The sequence below is a fragment of the Gavia stellata genome, chromosome 2 (genome assembly GCF_030936135.1).
Source record: "Gavia stellata isolate bGavSte3 chromosome 2, bGavSte3.hap2, whole genome shotgun sequence".
Taxonomy (NCBI): Eukaryota; Metazoa; Chordata; class Aves; order Gaviiformes; family Gaviidae; genus Gavia; species Gavia stellata.
In genome coordinates this window covers 21,970,267-21,991,477 of record NC_082595.1, presented here as the reverse complement: position 1 = coordinate 21,991,477, position 21,211 = coordinate 21,970,267, and the positions used below count along the sequence as shown (strand labels likewise).

Genomic DNA, 21,211 nt, shown 5'->3' with positions numbered 1-21,211 from the left:
AGATTAGAACATTTAGTAAAGCTAATTTTAGTCATCTCCCCCAAACCTACAAAAAATCTTCAAGGCAATTCCTGTTTGAGTCTTATGCTTATAGTGACCCCTACTGATAAAGGGAAACCTCATCAAGTTAGAACACCTAAAAAACTGAGTATGCCTCTAAGTTCTGCTCCCAAAAGCCATATCCAAGGCTGTAAGTAAGCAGCAGACAACATGCAGAAAAGAACAATACATAACTCAGTAACATTTCTGAAAGGATTATTCTTCTCAATTTTTATTCATTTTATTTCTTTCCTTCCAATTTGAAATTACCAGATGTTGTACAACTAATACAAAAATAAATTCTTTAAAAACAATATCCAGAGTGACTAACAAAAACCACAAACTATGAGAGCTCTACATATTTTCAAGTCTCAAGGTAAAAAAAAAAAAGATTATTTTGTAGCTGACACTTTTCAGAGGGATGTCAGTAAGGAAAGACTGGGGATCACTTAAAAACTATAAAGTGGTAAAGTCTGCACTTACTTTTTCAGACCATCACAGATGTTAGTAAAATTTAAATATTTTGGAAGTTGAAGTTGGGGGGGTAGAAGTTTGCTGAGTTTTCCTTTTTACAACGATACCAAACACATCAAGTTTACTTTAAATAAATTCAGAGTTGTAAATTCTCAGGATTATTATATGCAATCCTCTGCAGGATCCTATAAGCAGCAGTTATTTCATTAGTTTCTCTATAATACAACACCACCTCAAAATAAACTTTCCCAAAACTCTTCCCTCTTAGTCTTCAAACAGCAATCTCAGCCTCAAGTCAGAAACAAGATTCTCACAAAACCAATGCACAGTGCTGGAAACAGACTCCATCAAAGCAACACAAGCAAAGACTTGATAAACCTCCATACCATAACAGACACCCTCAACAACATAGACACTAAAATCCATTAATCCCATGCATCCTAGGGTGCTGATGATATTCATCCTACATACACAAAGTCCTCATCCGCACTACATGGGTGAAAGCAAATGATCACTATGCACCAGAACCAACACATGGACAACTCAAGGACAGAAACCTCCCACTATCTGTTAGAAAAACGTTTCTTCACAAAACAACTATGTCATCTTTGACCTCTCAGTTTTGATCCTCTAACTCATAAAAGTATCTTCAAAACATGAGCTTTAAAACTATTATTCATCACTCTCATAGATACCAAAAGAATGAACTTTATAAAGCAGCTGGGTCCATGTCTTATTATAACTCCCACCCGCATCCCTCTCTCCGTAACCAATGCCACAGCAGTAATTACCTGGCCTTATCTATTTTTTCTTTCCTAGCATCCCTTCAGTCTGGAGATGCTAAAATAATCTCTGAAGTGTAATTCATTGCTGTCATTATGTCAAACTCAGAAACTGTTCCCAGCTCACCCTTAGCTAGAAGTTTACCACTTCTGTTTCAGACTGGAAAAAAGGTTTGCAAATAGGGGTTTTCTTCCAAGCAGACTGAAGTCTGTCAGAATTTATATCCTCCAGCAAACCTCATTCTTTGTGACCATGGTACGGTAACTACAGTGGTTATACAACTACAGTTTTATTGACTTTTGCTGGCCATTTCCTTTGGTTTTAACCATTTGAATGAAAGGATAAGATTATACAACCAAGAAAAAAAATATAAACCGTTAAGCTGTAAAGAGATATCAAAAATTTAAAAAAAAAAAAATAAAAACAAAACAAGAAAATGCACATTCTGTAATTACTTTTTGGGTTTTTAAGTCTGGCTGAACGAGCCAGTGCCAGATCAAAGTGTGCCTTGTTTGCATTCTCACACAGCATGATAACTCGGCACAGACAGTCTGCTGCAAACACACGAGTTGCCCAACGAGGTGCTACAGAAGGCTTGGATTTATCCTCTTCACCCAAGGTGGTAAACATTGTATCGTCATCCATCTCGTCCTTCTTCTCCGATTCCTCATCCTTCCCTCCTCCCAAGGGAGCAGCAGTGCTCATGTCTACAACAGAGAACAATTGAAAAAAAAAATCCCTCTGCTACAATCCACAGAAGACAGCTAAGGACATATTGAAGCCTTTCCTTACACTCAGATTCAAAACAGACTAATTCTTCTGTTGAAACAACTTTGAAAAAATGTAGAAATGCATAAGAATATCAGTAAAAGAAATGTTTTTCACCTCTAATCTGGGCTATATTACCCTTTATTTGGCTTAAATGATATTAAATAAATTCCTGTAAAGTAAATTCTCCACAGATACCAACTATAGCTGAATCCCATATCTAAACTTCCCAGCTTTGAAAATTAACCTATTAAATTGACAATAAACAGGACAAGGACATTACCAGGCTCAGAATCAAAGAATCAGCCTGGCTTTCAACTGTTCAGCCGCTGTTTCAAGTAAAAGCTAGAGTGCATGTTAAACTGAAACAAAACTGCAAAGTTCCATGCCATGGGACAGATATGCAGCCAAGCAGGCAGTTTATGGCACCCACAAATGTGCTTAATATTCAAAAAATTCTTTTCTCTAAGTGTGGCTGTAAGACTTCTTTTCAGAAAATAAAATTACTTCAGGGATGTCATTAACAAAACTAAAATCCAAACAGGGACAAAAAGCAAAACATGCATATACACTTCTACTATTCAGAAAAAATAACATAAATCTCCATGACAAGGTCTAAATTAGCAAAATGCCAAAATGCTGACAAAAATTACTCTGGCAATAATTAGAGGAGAATGAGAAGAAATTATTGCAAGGGTCACTACCTCAACTAAGGCATGCTTCTTAGAAAGTCTAAATTTAAGCAGCTGAAGAGCCAAGACGTTCAATAAAGGGAGAAAAAGGCTATGGCAAACCAAGCATGGATGAAGCCAATTCACAACAAGAGTGTTTTGAGAAGGCATCCAGGACCCTATGTGGCCAATTCGTAAATCTCTGCTTAAAAAGCAAGACAGATTTTGTTCATATGCCAGTTAGTTGGATCAAAGGAGTTCAAAATGAAGTTGCTGAGAGAAATTTATTTAAATATGGTGTTCTCAGAGATTATTTCACCTACTAATAAATAAAGAAGAGATTGGACAACCATATTAAAAACTTTAAAACCCATCCCATGTGAAATAAGAAAAGGACATGCCAACTTCAAGCTCGGGAAACGAGGTCTTTCTCACTGGGCAGATATATGGTGGCTACATTGCACAAAGAAATCATTGGTAGCATTACTCATCAGTAAACATAAAGCTGGCAAGATTTAGAAAGAGCTTCAGGATGAACTCACAGTATGCCAATAAACAAGTATAAATGCAAGGGAAATGAGCAGAACCTGAGTCACAACCATCCTACAAGCTGAAAAACAGCAATAAGGTCTCAGAGGACAAGATCTGTGCAAACAAGTCTGCAAAGCTGAACAAGAAGCAAAAGTTTCATCGCCATGGTAACCCATCATCACATCAGTAACTCGCAAAACCTCATAAAAGAAAGCTCAGAGTGCGTGCAGCACTCTTCCTTCTGTATGGTCCTGATGCATAAAGGCTAAAAATAATACATTCGCTTTCACTAAGATACTGAAATGTCAGAGTAATAATCACACTGCTTTCTCTGCTGGAAATCCTAATTAAAGGCAGCTAACTTTTTAATCTTAAAAGCAATATTCTAAAACTTAACATTGATGATTTCTTCTTTCTAAGGAAGTTTTAATGCACTATAATCAAAGTCCTATATACAATATAAGCTATGTCTTAACTAGGATAAAAGACAAGCTCCAAGCAAATATTACCAGAAGATGCAAATACTAAGGACACACTGTCCTTTACGTGAACACCATAGAACACTTACCACTGGAAGCTGCAAGGACATCCTTACAAAGCATTAGCCAGTGAGAAAGGTTTTCTACCGCCAGTGATGAAAGCATATGTCCCAGAGTATCATGGATATCTGAGCACAACTTCCGATCAGTCTCCCGATCCAACATTCCAAAAAGGACACCTTCGAGGCCTGTCTCTGTTATATTAACCCCCTGATGCCGGGAATGAGCATCTCGCCGAGAACCAGCTCCTGGTGCAAAAGGATTCACATCTGCAAAATGATAATGAGAAATCTTTTCTGAAATCAGTAACTCAGTTTTAAAATTTGGAATAACAGACTAGAACTGGACATTGTGTATTTGTGTGTGTATAGTTCAGGCAATGATACACCAAGACGGTACTGAATTTCTTCTGAATTAACACTAGAAAGATTTTAATACAGCAATTAATTTGTTTTTTGTAAGGCAAATAACACGTCCTACTATGACTTCCAAAAAAAAAAAAAATAAAAAAAAGAAAAATCTATCTCTCTTCAAGGTACAGACCCCATGAATTTGTAGAAACCCCTAGTAGTACTGGACTCTAAAGATTCTTTCCAGAGACAGACTTAACTGGCGTGATTTAACACAAGTAAGCTCACAATTCTATGTTTGTATGAAGACTGTGCTGATCAACACTGTTGAGCCTCCTATTTTCAGAATAAAATGATACATTTAAGAACTGAACCAGCCAGCAAAGTCCACAGGCTTTGCAGGCATGCTGCCAATGGAATATAGATACCGCAATCAAACAGCATACAATTAAGTCAATTTCCAAAAGAGCAAGACCTAAAATACCAATAAAACTGTAAAATGTTTCCACTGTATATATACTGCATTCCCTATTTGATTGCCAGTCTTAATGGGGCAGAGGAGTTTAAGGCTGAACTTTACAAAAAGTTAAATGATAAATGAAATTCAAGAGGTAAACAGAGGTGTGGCCAGAAGTTACTGGAGCTGGAAGGAACAGTTTTAACTTTTTGTGCTGTTGGCTGTGGAGGGCACAGGGGGTGTTGGGTTTGGGGTTTTTTCCCCTCTCTGAAGGCAAACCACACATACACACACATACATGCACTCAACTGTTACAATAAAGCCACATGAAAGAAGTACTTACTGATGCCACTGTTTTCTTGGTCTCCAGCGTTTTTTGCTAAGCTCATGGCATATTCACATACTTCTGCTGCTTCCCTCTGAGCAAGCTGTCGTAAACATGCAACTGCAGCGCGGCGAAGCAGCAAGTGAGAGCTGCACAAATGAACCTAAAAATCAGAACCATTACAGGTGAGTGAACTGCTGCACCCCCATATCAATAAATCGGCGCTGCTAAGGACTAACAGTATTCTACTCTTCAATTATATGCCCATGTGTGAGCTGCTGGGTACCAAGTTCCTTACAAGATCTTGGAATTTCAGAAGTAAACACTTTTTATCATGTACAAATACGAAAATAAAGCTGGCATATACAGACCTGACAGTTGTTACCTGGTTAAAGAGATAATAGCTTAAACATTGGAACTACTGCGCCAGCGTGATTTAGACTAATTATACTTTCCAATCCGTTACACTCTTCAGTACTACTCAACCTCATATTCTACTATAGCTGTAAATCACATTCTTTTAAACAAAAAGCCATCATCAGGTGCGCCACAGCTATCATAAAAACTTTCATTTCAAACTTGTACCGGAATTTATAGCATAAGTTTTTGTAAGTGCCTCTCAATAAGACAGCTTCAGATTTGTTTGCTAACCAACACTGGCTTCTAACTCCTTTTGAATCACCTCAAGTACAAGCAAATATTTTCCTTATAGAAGAATTGTGCATGGTCCCTATTCTGAGAGGAAGTAGCTACACAGAGAACTGTATGTTTTTCCACAGTGGAAGAGATGAAGAGTGCTCTTTAAGAAACTCTGATTCTTTATTTACCCTGGGGAATTTGTTTTTAATAAACCAAATACACATTTGCTTTCTCAGTATTAGGTTATTATGTGGATGGAAATTGCTTTCCTAAATAACAGGGTTGTAGAGTTTATAAAGCATTTTAACAGTAGATCTTTATTTCACATATGAATATACAACATTTTAGTCCTGAAAAACAAGTAGACTTTAAAGAACCTCTAAATATCACACTGAGGTTGTTTTAATGGAACTAAAACACAGAACATTTGGGGGATTTAATTAATGGAAAGAGTATTGCCCATTTTAAGTTACAAAACAAATAACTAGTGGTTATGAAGCCAATGCAGGAAGAAGAAATGAAACTAGACTGTAGAACTGTGTGGTTTAATTTTGATACCTGGCATTAATTCCATTCCAAAGTGAGTTAGAAAGCAATGAAGAGTTTGCTAATGGGGCAGGTAAGGCAGACTTTGCCTACCTATCTACGTATTTGCAGTATAAAGAAATGCACAAGACAATTTGTAGGAAAACTTACCAAACTAAGTATGACTTGGAAGAAAGGAATATGAGAAAAGAGAAGGAAAAAAGCTTTTGTTTAGCAGAGGGCCATAAAGGAACAGGAAAGAGACAGCAGAAAACACTGGGAAAAGTTTACAAAACAGCACTAGTCATCGCTGGGTGAACTTCATTGTCTGTAATATTACCCACTGGTACTTACAGAGTAAATGACTATAGGGATTGTTTGTCACGTTGTTCATAGTACTCATACAAAAGGGTCTACCTACTTTTGGGTATGTTGCACCCCTTTCATACAAAATTTTGTGAAAGGACAAATGACAGATTCTGGGAACACACTGCACTCCCAGGAGTGCTCCAGAGTGGGGGAGGGGGGCAGGCAGCAAAGGTCAGTGCTGCGGGGAAGCATTTAACAATGAGAGGATGCCCTACAGAAAGTCTGGATGGCAGACTAAGAAAAAGGTCCAATGTTGACCTAAGTAGGATCGCAGTCCTTCACGTAATACAGAACCACCAGTTCCACAAAGAATGACACCAAGAACTTTGCAAAACCTCCAACAGACATTCGGGAGAACTTTTTCAAATTTCACGGTATTGGACTGCTGCACCCTCTAAAAAATAATTTTAAAAATAGTAATAACAAAAAAAACCACCACCACACCAAAAGGCACACCCACACACAGTGACTTTCCTCTTATAGTTGTATTTGGTATGTTTTGGGTTCCAGCCTCTGCCTCACTTCCAGGCTTAGGCCAGAACTTGCTGACAGAATACTAATGGAGGGAGAAAGCAACGCTAACAACAGCAGCACAAGAATTTGGATGTCAGCATCTGCTATGCTGACAGTGGTAAAATAAATCCAAAATCTCCTACCTTTCCCCAATTCACTTCCCTCTGTGCATGCAATCAGTTGGAAACAGAGCATTTCAGCATCTTTTTACTCAGTCATATTATATATAAATGCTTGCTATCTTGTGCTATCTAGGGTGAAAGAGAATCAGACCCTATAACATCAATTTGGGCAGCATTCTGAAAAGATCCAAAATGGCTTGGGGACAGACAACTTTTTACTGCATTCGAGTGTTTTTGCAAATGTGACTTGCTTATTACATATGGGTATCCTTGACATCCTGCTAAGTGCTTCTCCTGTCCTCTGCTAAGCACGTACATAAAACTTTGAGGAACAAGTGGGATGTATTTTATACTCACACAAAGACTGGGAACCAGACTGGACAGGTTTACATGTCGCGGTGCAAACATATGAAGCTGCTGAAGGCAAGATATGGCAGCTGCCTGAACAAGTGAGTCTGAATGGTCTTGTGTAATTGCACATCCCACCAAACAGGAAGAACGGATTGTTGAAATTGTAGCTCCGTTACCTAATGATGTAATATGATATCCTTAACACAGCAAAATTTTTGTATGACAACTGTAGACTTTAAACCTTTGAGAAACAAGAATTTTTAATGCTTCAAAGTTCACAGATTAACATGCAACTTTTCTGAATTCCTACTGCAAACTAGTATCTACACAACTTCAAAGGAACACTACAGAGTGTTTCAATATCTCTTTTTAGCTCAGTTAAACAATGTCCTGTCCAAATGAAATTTTGGATCAATGATCTTCATTGAAATATTTTGAGAATATCTTCCCAGGACATGAAACCAGTAAAATTATCTGAATTTCAATTTTGAAAGTCTCTCTCATTCTATATATATGGGCAACATTTCATGCACCAAACCATTTCCTAAAATATCAGATAACACTTAAGCTAGCATACATGTAGGCAGGTGATTTTAGTTAGCTCCATTACATGAGTTGCACTGCTGTAATAGGACAAGCAGTCAAAAGAACAGTATTTAATTTGAAAAATAATCCCATTCTGAATTTTAATAATTAACCTGCATCAGGTTTATAAAAAAATCTTGAATTACAGAAAAATGTAACCTGCAGAAGGCATTCTATGTAAGTTGTTGTTTATTTAAAAAGTTAAATGATGGTCCAAATCAAAAGGTTAACATACAGCAAGCAGATACACAAGTTCAATTAGACCATCTAGAAATTTTTCATAACTAGAAATTTAAGTCCAGTTATTTAGAGCTAAAATTTCACTAGTGGCTAGCTCTCTGGCACTGTATCAAAGACCTTCCTATAAATATTCCTAAAAATCCCAGTTAGACAGTTACAAATCCATAGGTTTGCCATCTGAGACACAGAATTTCAGATACAGCGTTTGGCATGACAAGATCTTATTCTCTACAGTAAGGGACAGTGATCCAAGAATATCAAGAATGAGTGGAAATGAGTTATAGCTCACAACATTATCAATGATGTAAACTTAAGCTCTTGCTATCAGTTAAAAATAAAATCAACATGTTTTGAAAAAGCAGAGGAAAAATCTTGCCTCTTGCCCCACCTATACACAAAAATATACTTGGTAAAATATGTAGCAAGGGTGTTTTTCATCTTTTACCTACCATGCAAATTTGCCATTAGCCAGAACACCATACCTTATTACAACTTCTTCACAGAAATCTCAAACTGTATTCAAAAAAGCCCCAAGCAGTTGTAAGTAGGATCAGAAGTGAGTTTCCTTGCAACACTGTAACTGACTTTGTCAACATCCCCCCCCTTCCCCTCCCCAACTGCAACGAACAAAAGTTTATTTTCCTCCATTTCAGATTGTGATATATTATCTTTATACAAGATAGATTTTTTGTTTTCTCTTCAAATTCCCACTAACCTTGCAGCTCAGGCCCAACAGTAGTTATTATAGCTCCAAGACATCGGCCTAAGCATTGGTGTACTTCCGTATGCGATGGTGGAACAGTTAAGAGCAGAGTAAGAACTAGAGAAAGCGTTGGCTCCACATATCCACGGTACATTGGTCCACTAGAATCTACTATCAAAGCAAGTGAATGGAGAGACCAGGTCTATCAAAAGAACAAAGGAATATTTTTCAGTAATACATTTAGGAAATTTAAACAATTTTGTATGCAGACTGAGCCCAGCTCTGTACATCCTTACTTAAACATGTCTAGTTAGCTACTCTGACTCCAGGAGTGTTTTAAAGGTCTCAGAATCTCAAGCAATTACCTGGAAGTTTAAATATCTCTAGCATACTCTTTGGCTATCAGCAGTTTTGGGGATAATGGAGATAAAGACGACAAAGAACTTGAGCAAAAAGCGGTTAAGCACTTTGAGGAAGAAATATACATACACAAACAACACACCCACTTAAAAAAAAGGAAAAAAAGATGACTGACTCTTAAGACAGGAGAAAGACAGAATCATTTCACTGTAAACTGGATGTAAAGTCTGAAATGGACAGTTGACAAAGTCGTTAGTGGGGAATGCCTACGATATTTCAGTAGAAACTGATTTTCATGGTAAGGTGAAAGGTTCACATACATTTTCTAATTAATTTTCTCATTAGAGGGTGCAAGAGAAGAAAGCAGTGCTGTTCGCAGTTAATGTACTACAGGATGAGAAAAAAAATGGTGAAAGATCAACCTATTTCAGTTGCAAGATAAGTAAATAACAAAAGAGCAAAATAGTTTATTGTAACTGTCAAAGCAAGAAGTGGGCAAGGGGACAGTCTTTTTGGTCACTGATGTTTCATAGGAAATAAATTCCCCTGACAGACCTGAAAGCATGCGATGTCTCTCCATAATATCGTACTAAATGGTCTTATTTCAGAATTTTCTTCCATTAAATATGTGATGCAATTGCATTGGAAAGACTAAGTTAAAAGAATATTGCGGTTACAAAGCTAAACTCTTAGGAGTGAGCTGGAAAATCTGCCTTCTAAACTGTCCTTTTTAATCCTCTCCGATGCAACCCAAAAACCATTATCACTAGCAATCATGTAACTACTTCTACAGTCCTAACCACACAGTAGCACATTACAACTTATCCTTTCATTCCTGCAGATTTCCATTACTCATATTCCCACACAGTTTCTGTGTATCCACACTGATCTAGTGAGGGATGAGGTTTAAAAGCTTAGCTTTTCACAGTGGCCTGGTGTCGTACTCTCAACAGAGAAGAAGGTAGGTATGCAAGTTCCACCTGGGCTTCCCCTTTAGACTTCACATTTTTTTCATAAAGCAGTAACCCTTATCGTTTTGGTTTTTAAATGAATGGTACACAATTATATACCTCAAAATTACTTACTCATACATGAAGTTACATATGCAAACTGAACTTTGTCTTACCTTAAATAAACCAAGGAAATCGAAAAGAAACCTTAAGTTGTATTTACAGATTATTATCTTTTAATCATTATCTCAAAAACAAACTAGGCTTGTTTTCCTAAGTGACAAGCTTGATTTTTTTTTTTTATAGTCCCAAGGAAAAGAAGAAGGTACTCTATTACATGTTCTATCAAGTTAACAGTTTAAACCAACGTGGAAGTATGATTCTGTATAGTTACTGGGGGCTTCAGCTTCTCAATCTGTGGGTGTAAAGCGCCCCTACTCATGGGTGGCACACAACCTCCTGCGGCTAAAGCATAGTAGTCACTCAATATTCCAGATAATCATTTCCTTGCAGTAACTTGTGAAGAGAGTGACAAAAAATTACCTGTTATATCATGCAATTACACCATAATCTTTGAAGAACAAAAACTACAGAGAAGACACTTGCTTGTACTCAAAAAAGGTTTTGGGTTTGGTTTTTTTTTTCCCTCTGAAGTAATTCTTTTATTCTAGTGCTCTGATAGACTTCATTGCTGGAGAAAAAAAAAATCAGCACTTTTCCCTCTAATATTCAACCTCTTAATGTAAAGACAGATGTCCTGGTCCATCTAGCCCTCTCTTCTTTTTAGAGCAGCAGCCACAAATAGATGCTTAAGGGAGAGTAAAGTCAGACCAAGACACTGACCCCTCAAATTTCTCCTGGGAGAGTAAAGACAGCATATTCTCCCAATTATCAAGTATTTTCAACTTAGAAAACTCTCTGAACTGTGCAGTGTTTATACATATTCAGCAACTCCAAAGGCATTGCTCTTTCAGCACCATGTTTAGTCCCCTTTTTACTCCACCAGCAACTTTCAGCAGTCAAGTTGTCCTCTTGTGAGACTCCACATGCCTACAGTCCAGAGAGGACAGAAATCCCTCCCAGCCTTTGCCTTGTCTTGAATTTGGCTCCTACTAGTTCCCCTTCTGTCCCCTAACTGCAGGTTAGCTTGCAACAGATTTTTGTTGTCATAATATAACCCCCCAAAGATGATGTACTGCCATGCTGTGTTCACAGTATCACATACAAGGAAATTACTTGGCAAAGAAAACTACTGCTTATCACCTGAGACTCCAGTAACCGATCACATGTTAACCATTAGCCAGTTATTAGGAACTTTAGGTTAGGCAGCTAAGGTACAACTAACATATTTTGCTTTACAGCTACAGTCAGTTAGGAATATGCCCACAGTGAATTACTCTGGCTCAGCTGACAAGCAGACACTTGTCAGTCTGAATTAATGTGACCACTTCCAACTGCCTCCCTAACTAACAGTAAGGATACATTTTAATTGCAGTACATATTTGGGATTCTGTACTGTAAGAGTTTATAAATAAAGTTCTGCTTTCTTCACACTCCCTGGTACATGCTACACTCATATGATTTGGCTTACCTGTGACATTCTCTATTAAAGAACATCTGAACAGCTAATTCAATTTTTAATTTTAATCCTGAACATTTTAAAGCAGTTTTGTGGTGATTGTGTTTTTTACCTGGACTTCAGAAGAGGTTCCATCTTGTGCCAAAGCCAAGAGAATACTGACACTAGTTTTCAGATGCTGTCCAGAACCTATTCCACCAACATACCGATGGAGACAGCCCAGAGCCAAAGAATGGCCTGTTCTTGATACAACATCTCGAGCAGATTTTAACCTATCAATGTTTAAATAAAAGGAAATCATGTCATTCACTAAGTTTGTTACAAAGAACCCTTCAAGTACCATTAACAGTGCAAATGACTAACAGAATTTTGCAGGCCACCTGACAAGATCTTGAGAAGCCTTAACAACAAAAGCAAAAACAACATACTTAATCTGTATTGCTATTAAACCAGATTACATACAAGGCAAGTGAAAAAAGAGATATTTTAATAGTTATTTTCTTTCTTCCTCGTCATAACTTGACATTTTAGATGAAGAAGAGTTTTGGAAGTGAAAGAATATAAGAAAAGCATCTAGTGTTTACCCATGTTTCACAGCAGACTAATTTCATAATCAGAAAAGTCATTGCTAGACCACTGCAGTGAAAAGAAATCAAGAAGGAAAAAATGACAACATATATTGAGAAATGACAAAGAAATCCACAGCTACGTCTTCCACTGCAAAGTCAACTGAGGAACTTTTTAATGCAGCTGAGTTCTATGACTCTTCCAATAAAGCTTTTTTTTTAAAATAGTGTTTTATTAATGAAACTAGAACAGAATGAATAGCATTCTGAATGACCTAGTTGTATGAAGCAGTGACTTGTTGAGTATTTTCCACAATACTTCTGCTTCTGAATGCACATCACATACATAACTTTTAATTAAAAATTTTTCAGGGGGTGGGGAAGAGAGAGAAAAGAAGGATATCCTAATTAGAACAAAGAAAGAATTTTTTTTTTCCTGGTTATCTGTATATGAAAGATAAGAATGCTCTTAGCCATCAGTGAACAACAAAAGTAAATGCTAATCTCAAATATAAAAAAATTACTTGACAGTGTCAGATTGGCAACCGTTAACAACTTGAATTCTAGATAAGAAACCAAGGAAATATCCCAGTAACAGAAATTCAAGGAAAGAGAGTAAAGATGATTTACTTTATTACAAGATGAAATGATGGGAAAAACTGAATTACCCAGAGGTAGGAAAGCTGGACTGAGGCTATGTGCATGCAGCCTGGCCAGCCAAAAACATTGGCTGCAGCTCTGAGGTAGCTGCATTCTGATTCACAGATAGGCTGATGTCTTAAATTTAAACCAAAAATTGGGAAACATGTTGTCTTATTATATCTACCAGACATCTTTCTAAAGACCCAAGATTAACAACAGAATATGGAAAAAATTATGGGCCAGTAGATAAGTTAAATCAGTATGTAGAGAGGATGTTTGATGAAACAGAATCACTATCTCACAATTCATACTACAGACATACTTAGCGTAAGCTGCGTTTATCTATCTGAAGCAGTTTAATGACCTTCAAGTAACTCATCAAAAACTATTCCTTGGTATCATTTCACATTCCAAGCAGTTTAACAACTCAGCTTTTATTCCTGGAAGAATCACATGAAATAAATCAAGAAGAGAAGACTCTGTTTGAAGGTTTGTTAGATCTACATAAGCATAGCAATCAAGCATGAAGAGAAGAGAATAATCAATATGGTATTTAGTAGAGGAATCTTCCAAACTACGTTAAATTACATTTTTATTTCCTATTCTGAATCAAAACCAACTTACTTATCAAAACTGTATTGAGCCATTCTAGCAATGAAAGAGGCTTCTCCAACCACTTGAGCCATTCTGCCAAGAGCTTCACCTGCTGCACATCTCAAAATAGGGTTAGGATTATCAAGGGCACCCATTACCAGCGTTAGAGCAGATTTGCGGACTTCTTCTGGTCCTAACGTGCTTTTATTCTCAGCTAAACCCTACATGAAAAAAACATGAAAAAACATTTCAAGGAAGGCAGAAAGGAAGATATAAGAGCAATTTTACTGTATCTGAGATCTTCAATTAAAAATTACCCACTTTTACTTTTGTTTAAATTTATGGTCATTTATTCTAAAATACACTGGTGGAAAATATTTAAAACTCAAAATCAACAAGATACTCAGTCTTACGTTTGCCAACACTCTCCCTGTTTCACATACAGAAAGATCTGTTGCACCAGTCTTTTTATCAAATGCATTACAGTGCCACATGCACCCTAGTGCTACTGAATCTGAGCTAGCTTTACACAGAATACACCAGAAAAAGAGAGAAGCTTTAAAAACTAATGGCAACATCTCTTTCTGTCAGACAGGAAAACCACAGCTCAGTTATGTTTCCGCAAGGATCGCTTAAATCAAAGACATTTTAGGTACATGAAAGTATTTTCTTCTTAATAATCACATCTTTGCAAACATTTATACAGCCTGTTAGATGAACATTCTACAGAATAACAACACTAAACACTGCTTCTGTAGTTTCTTTGGTTCCCATATTTCATTAATAGTACATCACCTTTCACTACAACTTTCAAGAAGTCTTTTACTTTGGGAAAAATAATTGAACACATGTAAAGTATAAACACTGCATGTATTATAGAGGAAGAAGTTGATGGCTCTACCACAGATTCTCATTTTCTGTTCTGAAATACTCATTTCAGGTCAATTCTGACAATTTTTTGGCCGTTTGGCATGGCATGGTAAATTCCAGGCATCTGTCTCAGAATCTACTTTGCAACTTGTAGCAACATGGTTCACGTTTCTAAGAACAAACCAAGGAAGAGAGGTGCTGTTTTGCCAATGTATTTTGCCCATCAACCAAGGACATGGAGCCCCCGTAACAATTAGCTTAAACTAGGCAGCCATTTTTTGTATGGCGAAAGTCAGACAAGAAGGAACTCATCCAATTTTTAATTACAGGCTGACACTTCTATGAGGGTAGCTACCTCAGTGCACGGTTCTTAGTTGCTCTGAAGATGGACAAGGATGACAATGACAGATGTCATCTGACAGACTCATGAACCGGAAACTATATAAAACAGCATCAGGAAAAAACTAGAAATGCCTTAAGAAATTTGACTAGTAGAAAGAAAACCCTACACTCTAAGACACTGTTCCACAAAGCCTTGAGGCAATACAAGTTCCTGAAACCAATTATTTCTCAGGAATATTATTTGTGACTTGATGTCTAGCTTCTTGACTTGATAGCATGAGGTTGGATTTCTAAGTGTAGATAGAGAACACAGAGCTGTAACTGAAGTCAGTGGGACTGGATGTAAGCATCTAGAACTCTATGCAATTTTAGGGAATCTTACGAAGAAAAAATTAAGACATCCAAAGTGGAACCCCAGATCTATTTTTGTTTTTATTTCCATGATCCTCATCTGCACAATACTCTATGACATGAGGGGGTTTTTAAGTATATATGACGAAGTACTTAAATCCATGAGTACAGTGCAAATAAAACTACAGGACTGAAATAGAAAAAAAAAAAGACAAGTCTGAATACTATAGAATGCTGACTACACGAGCCTCATCTATTCTCTGTACTGATACATACTGACAAAAGCTCATGCTAATATCTGAAAAAATTTCAACTTTGGTATTTTCAAACTTTTGAATGTTTAAGTGGTAACTTTAGTAAGGTTCTTCTAACAGCCTTTTGCATCAAATACAAATTGAAGAATCAAACTGCTGATCTTTGGCATCCATTACAAGTTTACAGGTTTTACCTTCAAGGCACTAAGAACAGCAGTAAATATATTAAGCTGCACAGCTTGCTGGCGAACACCTTTAGCCTGCTTGACACATTCAGCAAAGTGGTCCAACATCTGTAATCTAAAACAAAGGAAAGAACATAATTTAAGCGATATTCTTTCAAAATACAAACTAAACCACAGCTGGTAAAAAAAATGCACACAACAGAAAGGTCTTTTAAGTTCAGTCACAGAATTTATGCTTCGGAGGCTGCAGAAGGTATTCACTTTAGGTAGAAAGGGTAGAGTTATTCTGAACATCCCTTTGCTGGTTCTTTTAGCTCATCCACAAATGTTTACTATTCCTTTTGAAGAAAACACCACCAAGAGGAAATAAGTCTTCAGATACATTTGGCTGTATAACTAGAAAGCTATGAGGACAAGAATGGAAAAATGCTGCCTCTCCACTACCATTCAAAATAGTGTTACCCTCCATATTCCTATTACTGTTTCTAGTGTTTTCCCCATTTAACCTCCACTTTCCCCCCATTTAACCATGGCAGAAAGTGTTAGTGGGAGGAGGAGTAGTCCCTAGAAGATACCAAGAACGGGAGTATAATGAATAATCTGCATTCTTAACTACTCGGCAGTTCCCCAGCCAAATCCTTCCGTGGCTAACAACAGATAGAGATCAAGTTGAATTACTGCAAGCTGGCCTCAAGTCTGTGCTGCACTTAATGCAAAATGAGACTGACTGCTAGGAAAAAACTGCTCCCATCAGGACTGCACTGAAGGATGATTTTACTTTGAAATGCATCTTGGAGCTGCTTTCACTCTGTGCTCAGTGACAAATTAGCTAAACTGATTAACAAAAGGAGTCCTTACAACTCATAACTCTGCAAAGGTAACTTCGAACACAAAGGAAAATAAGCTGAATTCCATCCCCTTTTTTTCATCATGCATAAAATCATTTGCTGAGTATAATTCAAATGGTCTTACTCATGGAAGCCAAATGAAATTCAATGGATGCCACCGCTTTGTTTTCAAGGCTGACTTGAAGATAATTGCAATGGATATTTTTGCAGGAAATTTTGTTTGCAGAGATGTTACTACTGTTAAATGCAGTAAGAGGAGAGAAGAATCCAGTCTCCACCTCTGAATCCTAATCTTCAAAACTGATAGAACTGAGGAAATGGCCTTATTTCTAAACTGAGTAGACATATTCTGGAATCCTGAGACACAATGAACACCAAATACTGAACTCTGAATTCAAAGACAGTTGATATCAAAGCAGATTCTTATGTCAAGGAAAAAAAAAAAAAAAACCCGAAACATAATACTATCCAGAGAACAAGGCATTAGATTCTGAAATTGAACACTGATGTAAACTGACCTATGTTTGTAAGAGACATGAGGAAAAACCACACCAAAGAGAGCCACAGACGCATCGATGACAGATACTCCTAAAGGAAGGGGACCGGGTACAGCTTCACCAGCAGGGATGCGCAAATAAATAGAAGATGGATCATGTTCCAAAGCACCACTTCCAGACGCACTGTTTGGCTGAAGCTGCAAAATGCCACATAATATGAATACCGCTGAACATACCTTCGCACATAAAATTTGGAACTAGAGATAACTAAAACATGTACATAGTAGCTTAGAACAACGAAATAGCTTACAAACACCTGAATGCACCTGCAGTGTCCCCTGAATATGCACACTAGCATTTACAGGGCCAGCTAAATCCTGTAGGGTCAAAGCAGTTAACAGCTGGATAAATGCACAAACTATCACTCCTGGTAGTAAGAGATGGGAATCAGAGAGAAGCAGATTAATTCTGGTACTAATAGTAGCTTCTGAATCACTGACTACAAAGTTACATTTCAGAAAAAAGGTTATTCATTCACTCTCTGTTTGAGCATTGACTTACAATACAATATATTAAATGATCAGGTTTGGCTGTAATGATTCCCTACACAGAAAGATTTAGAAACAGTACTAAAATTACTAACATTCCTATCATCACAAAAATACTTCCTAACCACCATTCTCTCAGGAAACACAATTAAACAATCATCTATTTTCTCTGAAGAAAAACTTAATTTTCACAACTTGTTAATTACGTAATCATGAAACAAAATCAGAATCTAGTAACTCTGTATTCTTAGAAGGTCAGAAAACAGAGCAAACATTTGTTGAGACCTCCGTATCACTAAAAAATAAAACGTGACCAGCACAAGAAAAACCTGCCATGCACTACAGGGCTTCAGTTACCAACAGTGACACTGTTTTACAGCTTAGAGGGAGAAAAATAATAATAATTAAAAAAAAAAGGCAGGGGAAGGAGCATTCCAGAAAGCTCTGTGGATGGAAGACTGCACTGGAAGTCTACTATGTCCACCACAACAAACAAGGGAAGTTTATAAAACCCTTTTTTTTGCTTTGACACGCTGATCTTTTCTCAGAAACAATTTCCCCTTGGTTTCTCACACTTGGTATCAGTCTTGGCTTTTGGATCTGCTCAGTCAAGGCAGCTGCCTTCTGAGAAACCTTGCTATTATTAGACAGGCTGTGGCAGAAGAGGCATTTTCAGCTCCTCCCCTCTTCTTACGCCAAGAAATTGCTGAGAAGCCGAGTTGCAAAATGTATGATGGCACAGTTCAGCAGGTGCTCAGAATGGTTAGTTGTCTAGGGAATACAGTTCACTGAGGAAATCAAAAATCAGAGCAGAATTATGAAGACAGAGATAGGCTGGTGGGTATATACAGCTGGACAAACATTTTTTCTCCACGTCATTAAATCCTGAGGCTAAAAGACTTGACAAGAGGCAGCCAGCCCCTTTCTTGTCATCACAAATTAGGAAAAGCAAAGAGAAGACTACTACCAGATAGTTTCCCAAACTATTTAACATTAACAGATTGTTCCCTATGCTACATTCCTTCTCCAAGGGCCAGAAAAAAAATAACTGGATCAACATTACCAGCTGATCTGAAAAAATTTATTAAGAGAGACCCCCAGAGCAATACTTGATTCCTTTTTTTTAATTTTTAATTCCTATGTTTCAAAGACTCAGTTTTTTTAGAAGTGCAGCAAATTCCTTATAATGCCAACACAATTGTGTCAACACTTCCAAATGAAATGTAAGATTTCATACTACACCTATAAAACCAGTTAAGTCTTGTTTTGCTATAACACTGTTTGCAATACTGGTATTTTGACAGCAGTTTTGTTATAAAACATGTTAAGTGGAACTTACATTTCCCTTGGTTCAAAAAAATATGTAAGAGAACAACTGCTAGACTAGGAAGATCAGGGGGTGAGGAGAGTGTTGTTTTGTTTTAAAGAAATTAGGTTAGTTCACTAACCACAACCATATGAGTAGCATTATGCAATTTATATCTCAGCTGTAGGCAGTTTTTAATCAAAATGGTACACTGTAGATGTAAGGACTTACATCTAATAAACCTCTGAAATAAGACTAAAAACAAGGCATGAAGCTTCAGTTTTAGAAGGCTTCCCCCACACACACATCACACAGACAGACAGTGCAGATAATTCATTATTCTTCTAGTTTTTTATTACCTGGTCTTCAATTGACTTATGATCAGTTTCCTGCAGCCAAGAGCCAAGAAGAACACTATCATCATAATGACAAAGAGACCTTAAGAGTGATGTGGTTGTATTAGCAGAGTTGTCTGTCAAAGTAAATTCCGCTACCAACTCTCGAAGAAGTGCATTAAATGATCCTAAAAGGACAGACGTTAAAAAGAATCATTGCTGCTTCTTATCCAAAACATTGCAGCTAGTGACCGTAAGTTTCAAATCAAAGCATGTACCATTACCTCAATTTTCAGGTAGCAAACAGAGAGAGAAGTAAACCTGACAAGACTGGAGTTGAGAGCAAGGCTTCAAACTGAACCCTGGGCTGCCAATTCCCAAATCAATATTCTAAACAACAGATAGGGCCATCCCTTCCAGGATGACAATCCAGATTTTGCAAAAATTTGCTCATCCAATTGATCATGTAAATTTAATGAGTTAACAAAAATAAACAAACAAAAACCAAAAAGCTAATCTGTCAGATCATGTGACAGTGCCTGTTAATTTAATAATAATAGCATAAAACTGTCTAATAGATCAAATCAGGTTAAAAAAAATAAATACCAGAAACCAAAACTAAATCTTCATTCTTAAACATCTGCCCTTTCAGTATACTAAGAAACAACGTTCTCTATCTTTTAGAGTAACAATGACATAAAACACCTAAATTGGATTTCAGAACATGATCTCCATACCTCTCAATCCTATAAAGGGGACTGTAACTTTTACACTGTAAGTGTTACTCTAATATTTTGCAATATTCATACCCTGTATACTGTCAAGAGGACATACGGTAGATGAGGAATATAGTACAAGACTCTTGGAGATTCCTAGTATTCTACTTTGAATCTTATATCTGCTTCAAAGGCAAGCACCAAAAATACATCAAAAGGAGTAAGTAGAATTTTTACCTTAATAAGAATTGTTAAAAATTTATGTACCTTCATATGTCTTCGGAGGTAATAAAGCCAATATATCATAAAGTCTTAAACGGACCATAGCTGCACTAGCTTTGAGATGAGCTCCATGGGCTTTAATTACTGATGGAATGCTACAGAATCAAAAGAAAAGAGACAACCAGAAATATTGCATTTACTAAAAAGAGTATTTTCATATTTCTTTTCACATGATATGTCTCTAGCCAAGACAAGAAAACAATGTTCAGAGAACTACTCTGAGCAACATTACACAATTATCAGTACAATTTCAGAGGTAATTGTATGGAGCAAACTTCTTTTTTTTTTAAAAAAAAAAAAAGCCACCATACACTGCTGTAAACCAGAGACATGTATCTCCTCAGAAGAAACTCCTATTCTAATTGGCACGGGTGGGAAGGGAGAGAAACCAAACCACAAAACCCAACCCAAACCTGTGTTTTTTCTTTTATTCTGTAAAATGTTTAAAGTCTTTTCATTAGTACATTTCATAAGAGGAGATTTTATTGATTAACATCTAGTATACCAGGATCTTAGTTTTCTCATTTCTTGCACAAGGATAAGCAAACCATAAATTCAAAAGCTCACTGAACCGGAAATCCAAAACACAGTTAACAAAAGTTACTGTGGTAGGCCCTTCAGCACAGACTACGCAATAATATACTTTTACAAAGCTAATGACCATAAACACAACACTCAAAAGTTTTTTTCAACATGGACAAGAAGCAACAGCGCAGTACTAGGTCAGAATATGAACTAAAACAAATTAGTTCTAGTATTTCAGGTCTGGGAGAAGACAACATTGAATAAAGAGCAAAAACTGCCTACTTACTGCGACATCATTGTCATGGCACATTCTATAGGTGTCATCAATTTCCTGATCACATCCTCAGTAAGGAGCTCAGGACAGTGAGCAACAAAACTTCTCATAGCTAATAACAAAATAGTTTAAATTAAAATTTTACTGAAACAAACAAATATAAAGCATGAGAAAGATACAGATCCTAAGAGAATACCAAAAAA

At 36.9% G+C, this 21,211-nt stretch overlaps 1 protein-coding gene across 2 annotated transcripts in view; it reads right to left on the bottom strand.

Moving 5' to 3' along the window:
- HEATR5B (HEAT repeat containing 5B) overlaps nucleotides 1-21,211 on the bottom strand; it is a 57,626-nt gene that overhangs the window by 23,540 nt on the left and 12,875 nt on the right. The window contains exons 12-24 of one of the 2 annotated variants that reach the window (XM_059827653.1): nucleotides 21,021-21,120; nucleotides 20,195-20,304; nucleotides 19,236-19,399; nucleotides 17,044-17,219; nucleotides 15,687-15,792; nucleotides 13,706-13,896; nucleotides 11,986-12,145; nucleotides 8,997-9,186; nucleotides 7,463-7,632; nucleotides 4,965-5,100; nucleotides 4,794-4,798; nucleotides 3,835-4,015; nucleotides 1,752-2,003 (exon numbers count right to left, since the gene is read on the bottom strand). In XM_059827653.1, coding sequence (XP_059683636.1) covers nucleotides 1,752-2,003; nucleotides 3,835-4,015; nucleotides 4,794-4,798; nucleotides 4,965-5,100; nucleotides 7,463-7,632; nucleotides 8,997-9,186; nucleotides 11,986-12,145; nucleotides 13,706-13,896; nucleotides 15,687-15,792; nucleotides 17,044-17,219; nucleotides 19,236-19,399; nucleotides 20,195-20,304; nucleotides 21,021-21,120 — 1,941 coding nt within the window. Of the gene's footprint in view, nucleotides 1-1,751; nucleotides 2,004-3,834; nucleotides 4,075-4,793; nucleotides 4,799-4,955; nucleotides 5,101-7,462; nucleotides 7,633-8,996; nucleotides 9,187-11,985; nucleotides 12,146-13,705; nucleotides 13,897-15,686; nucleotides 15,793-17,043; nucleotides 17,220-19,235; nucleotides 19,400-20,194; nucleotides 20,305-21,020; nucleotides 21,121-21,211 lie in introns of both variants that reach the window. The other variant, XM_059827644.1, reaches the window with a different exon arrangement.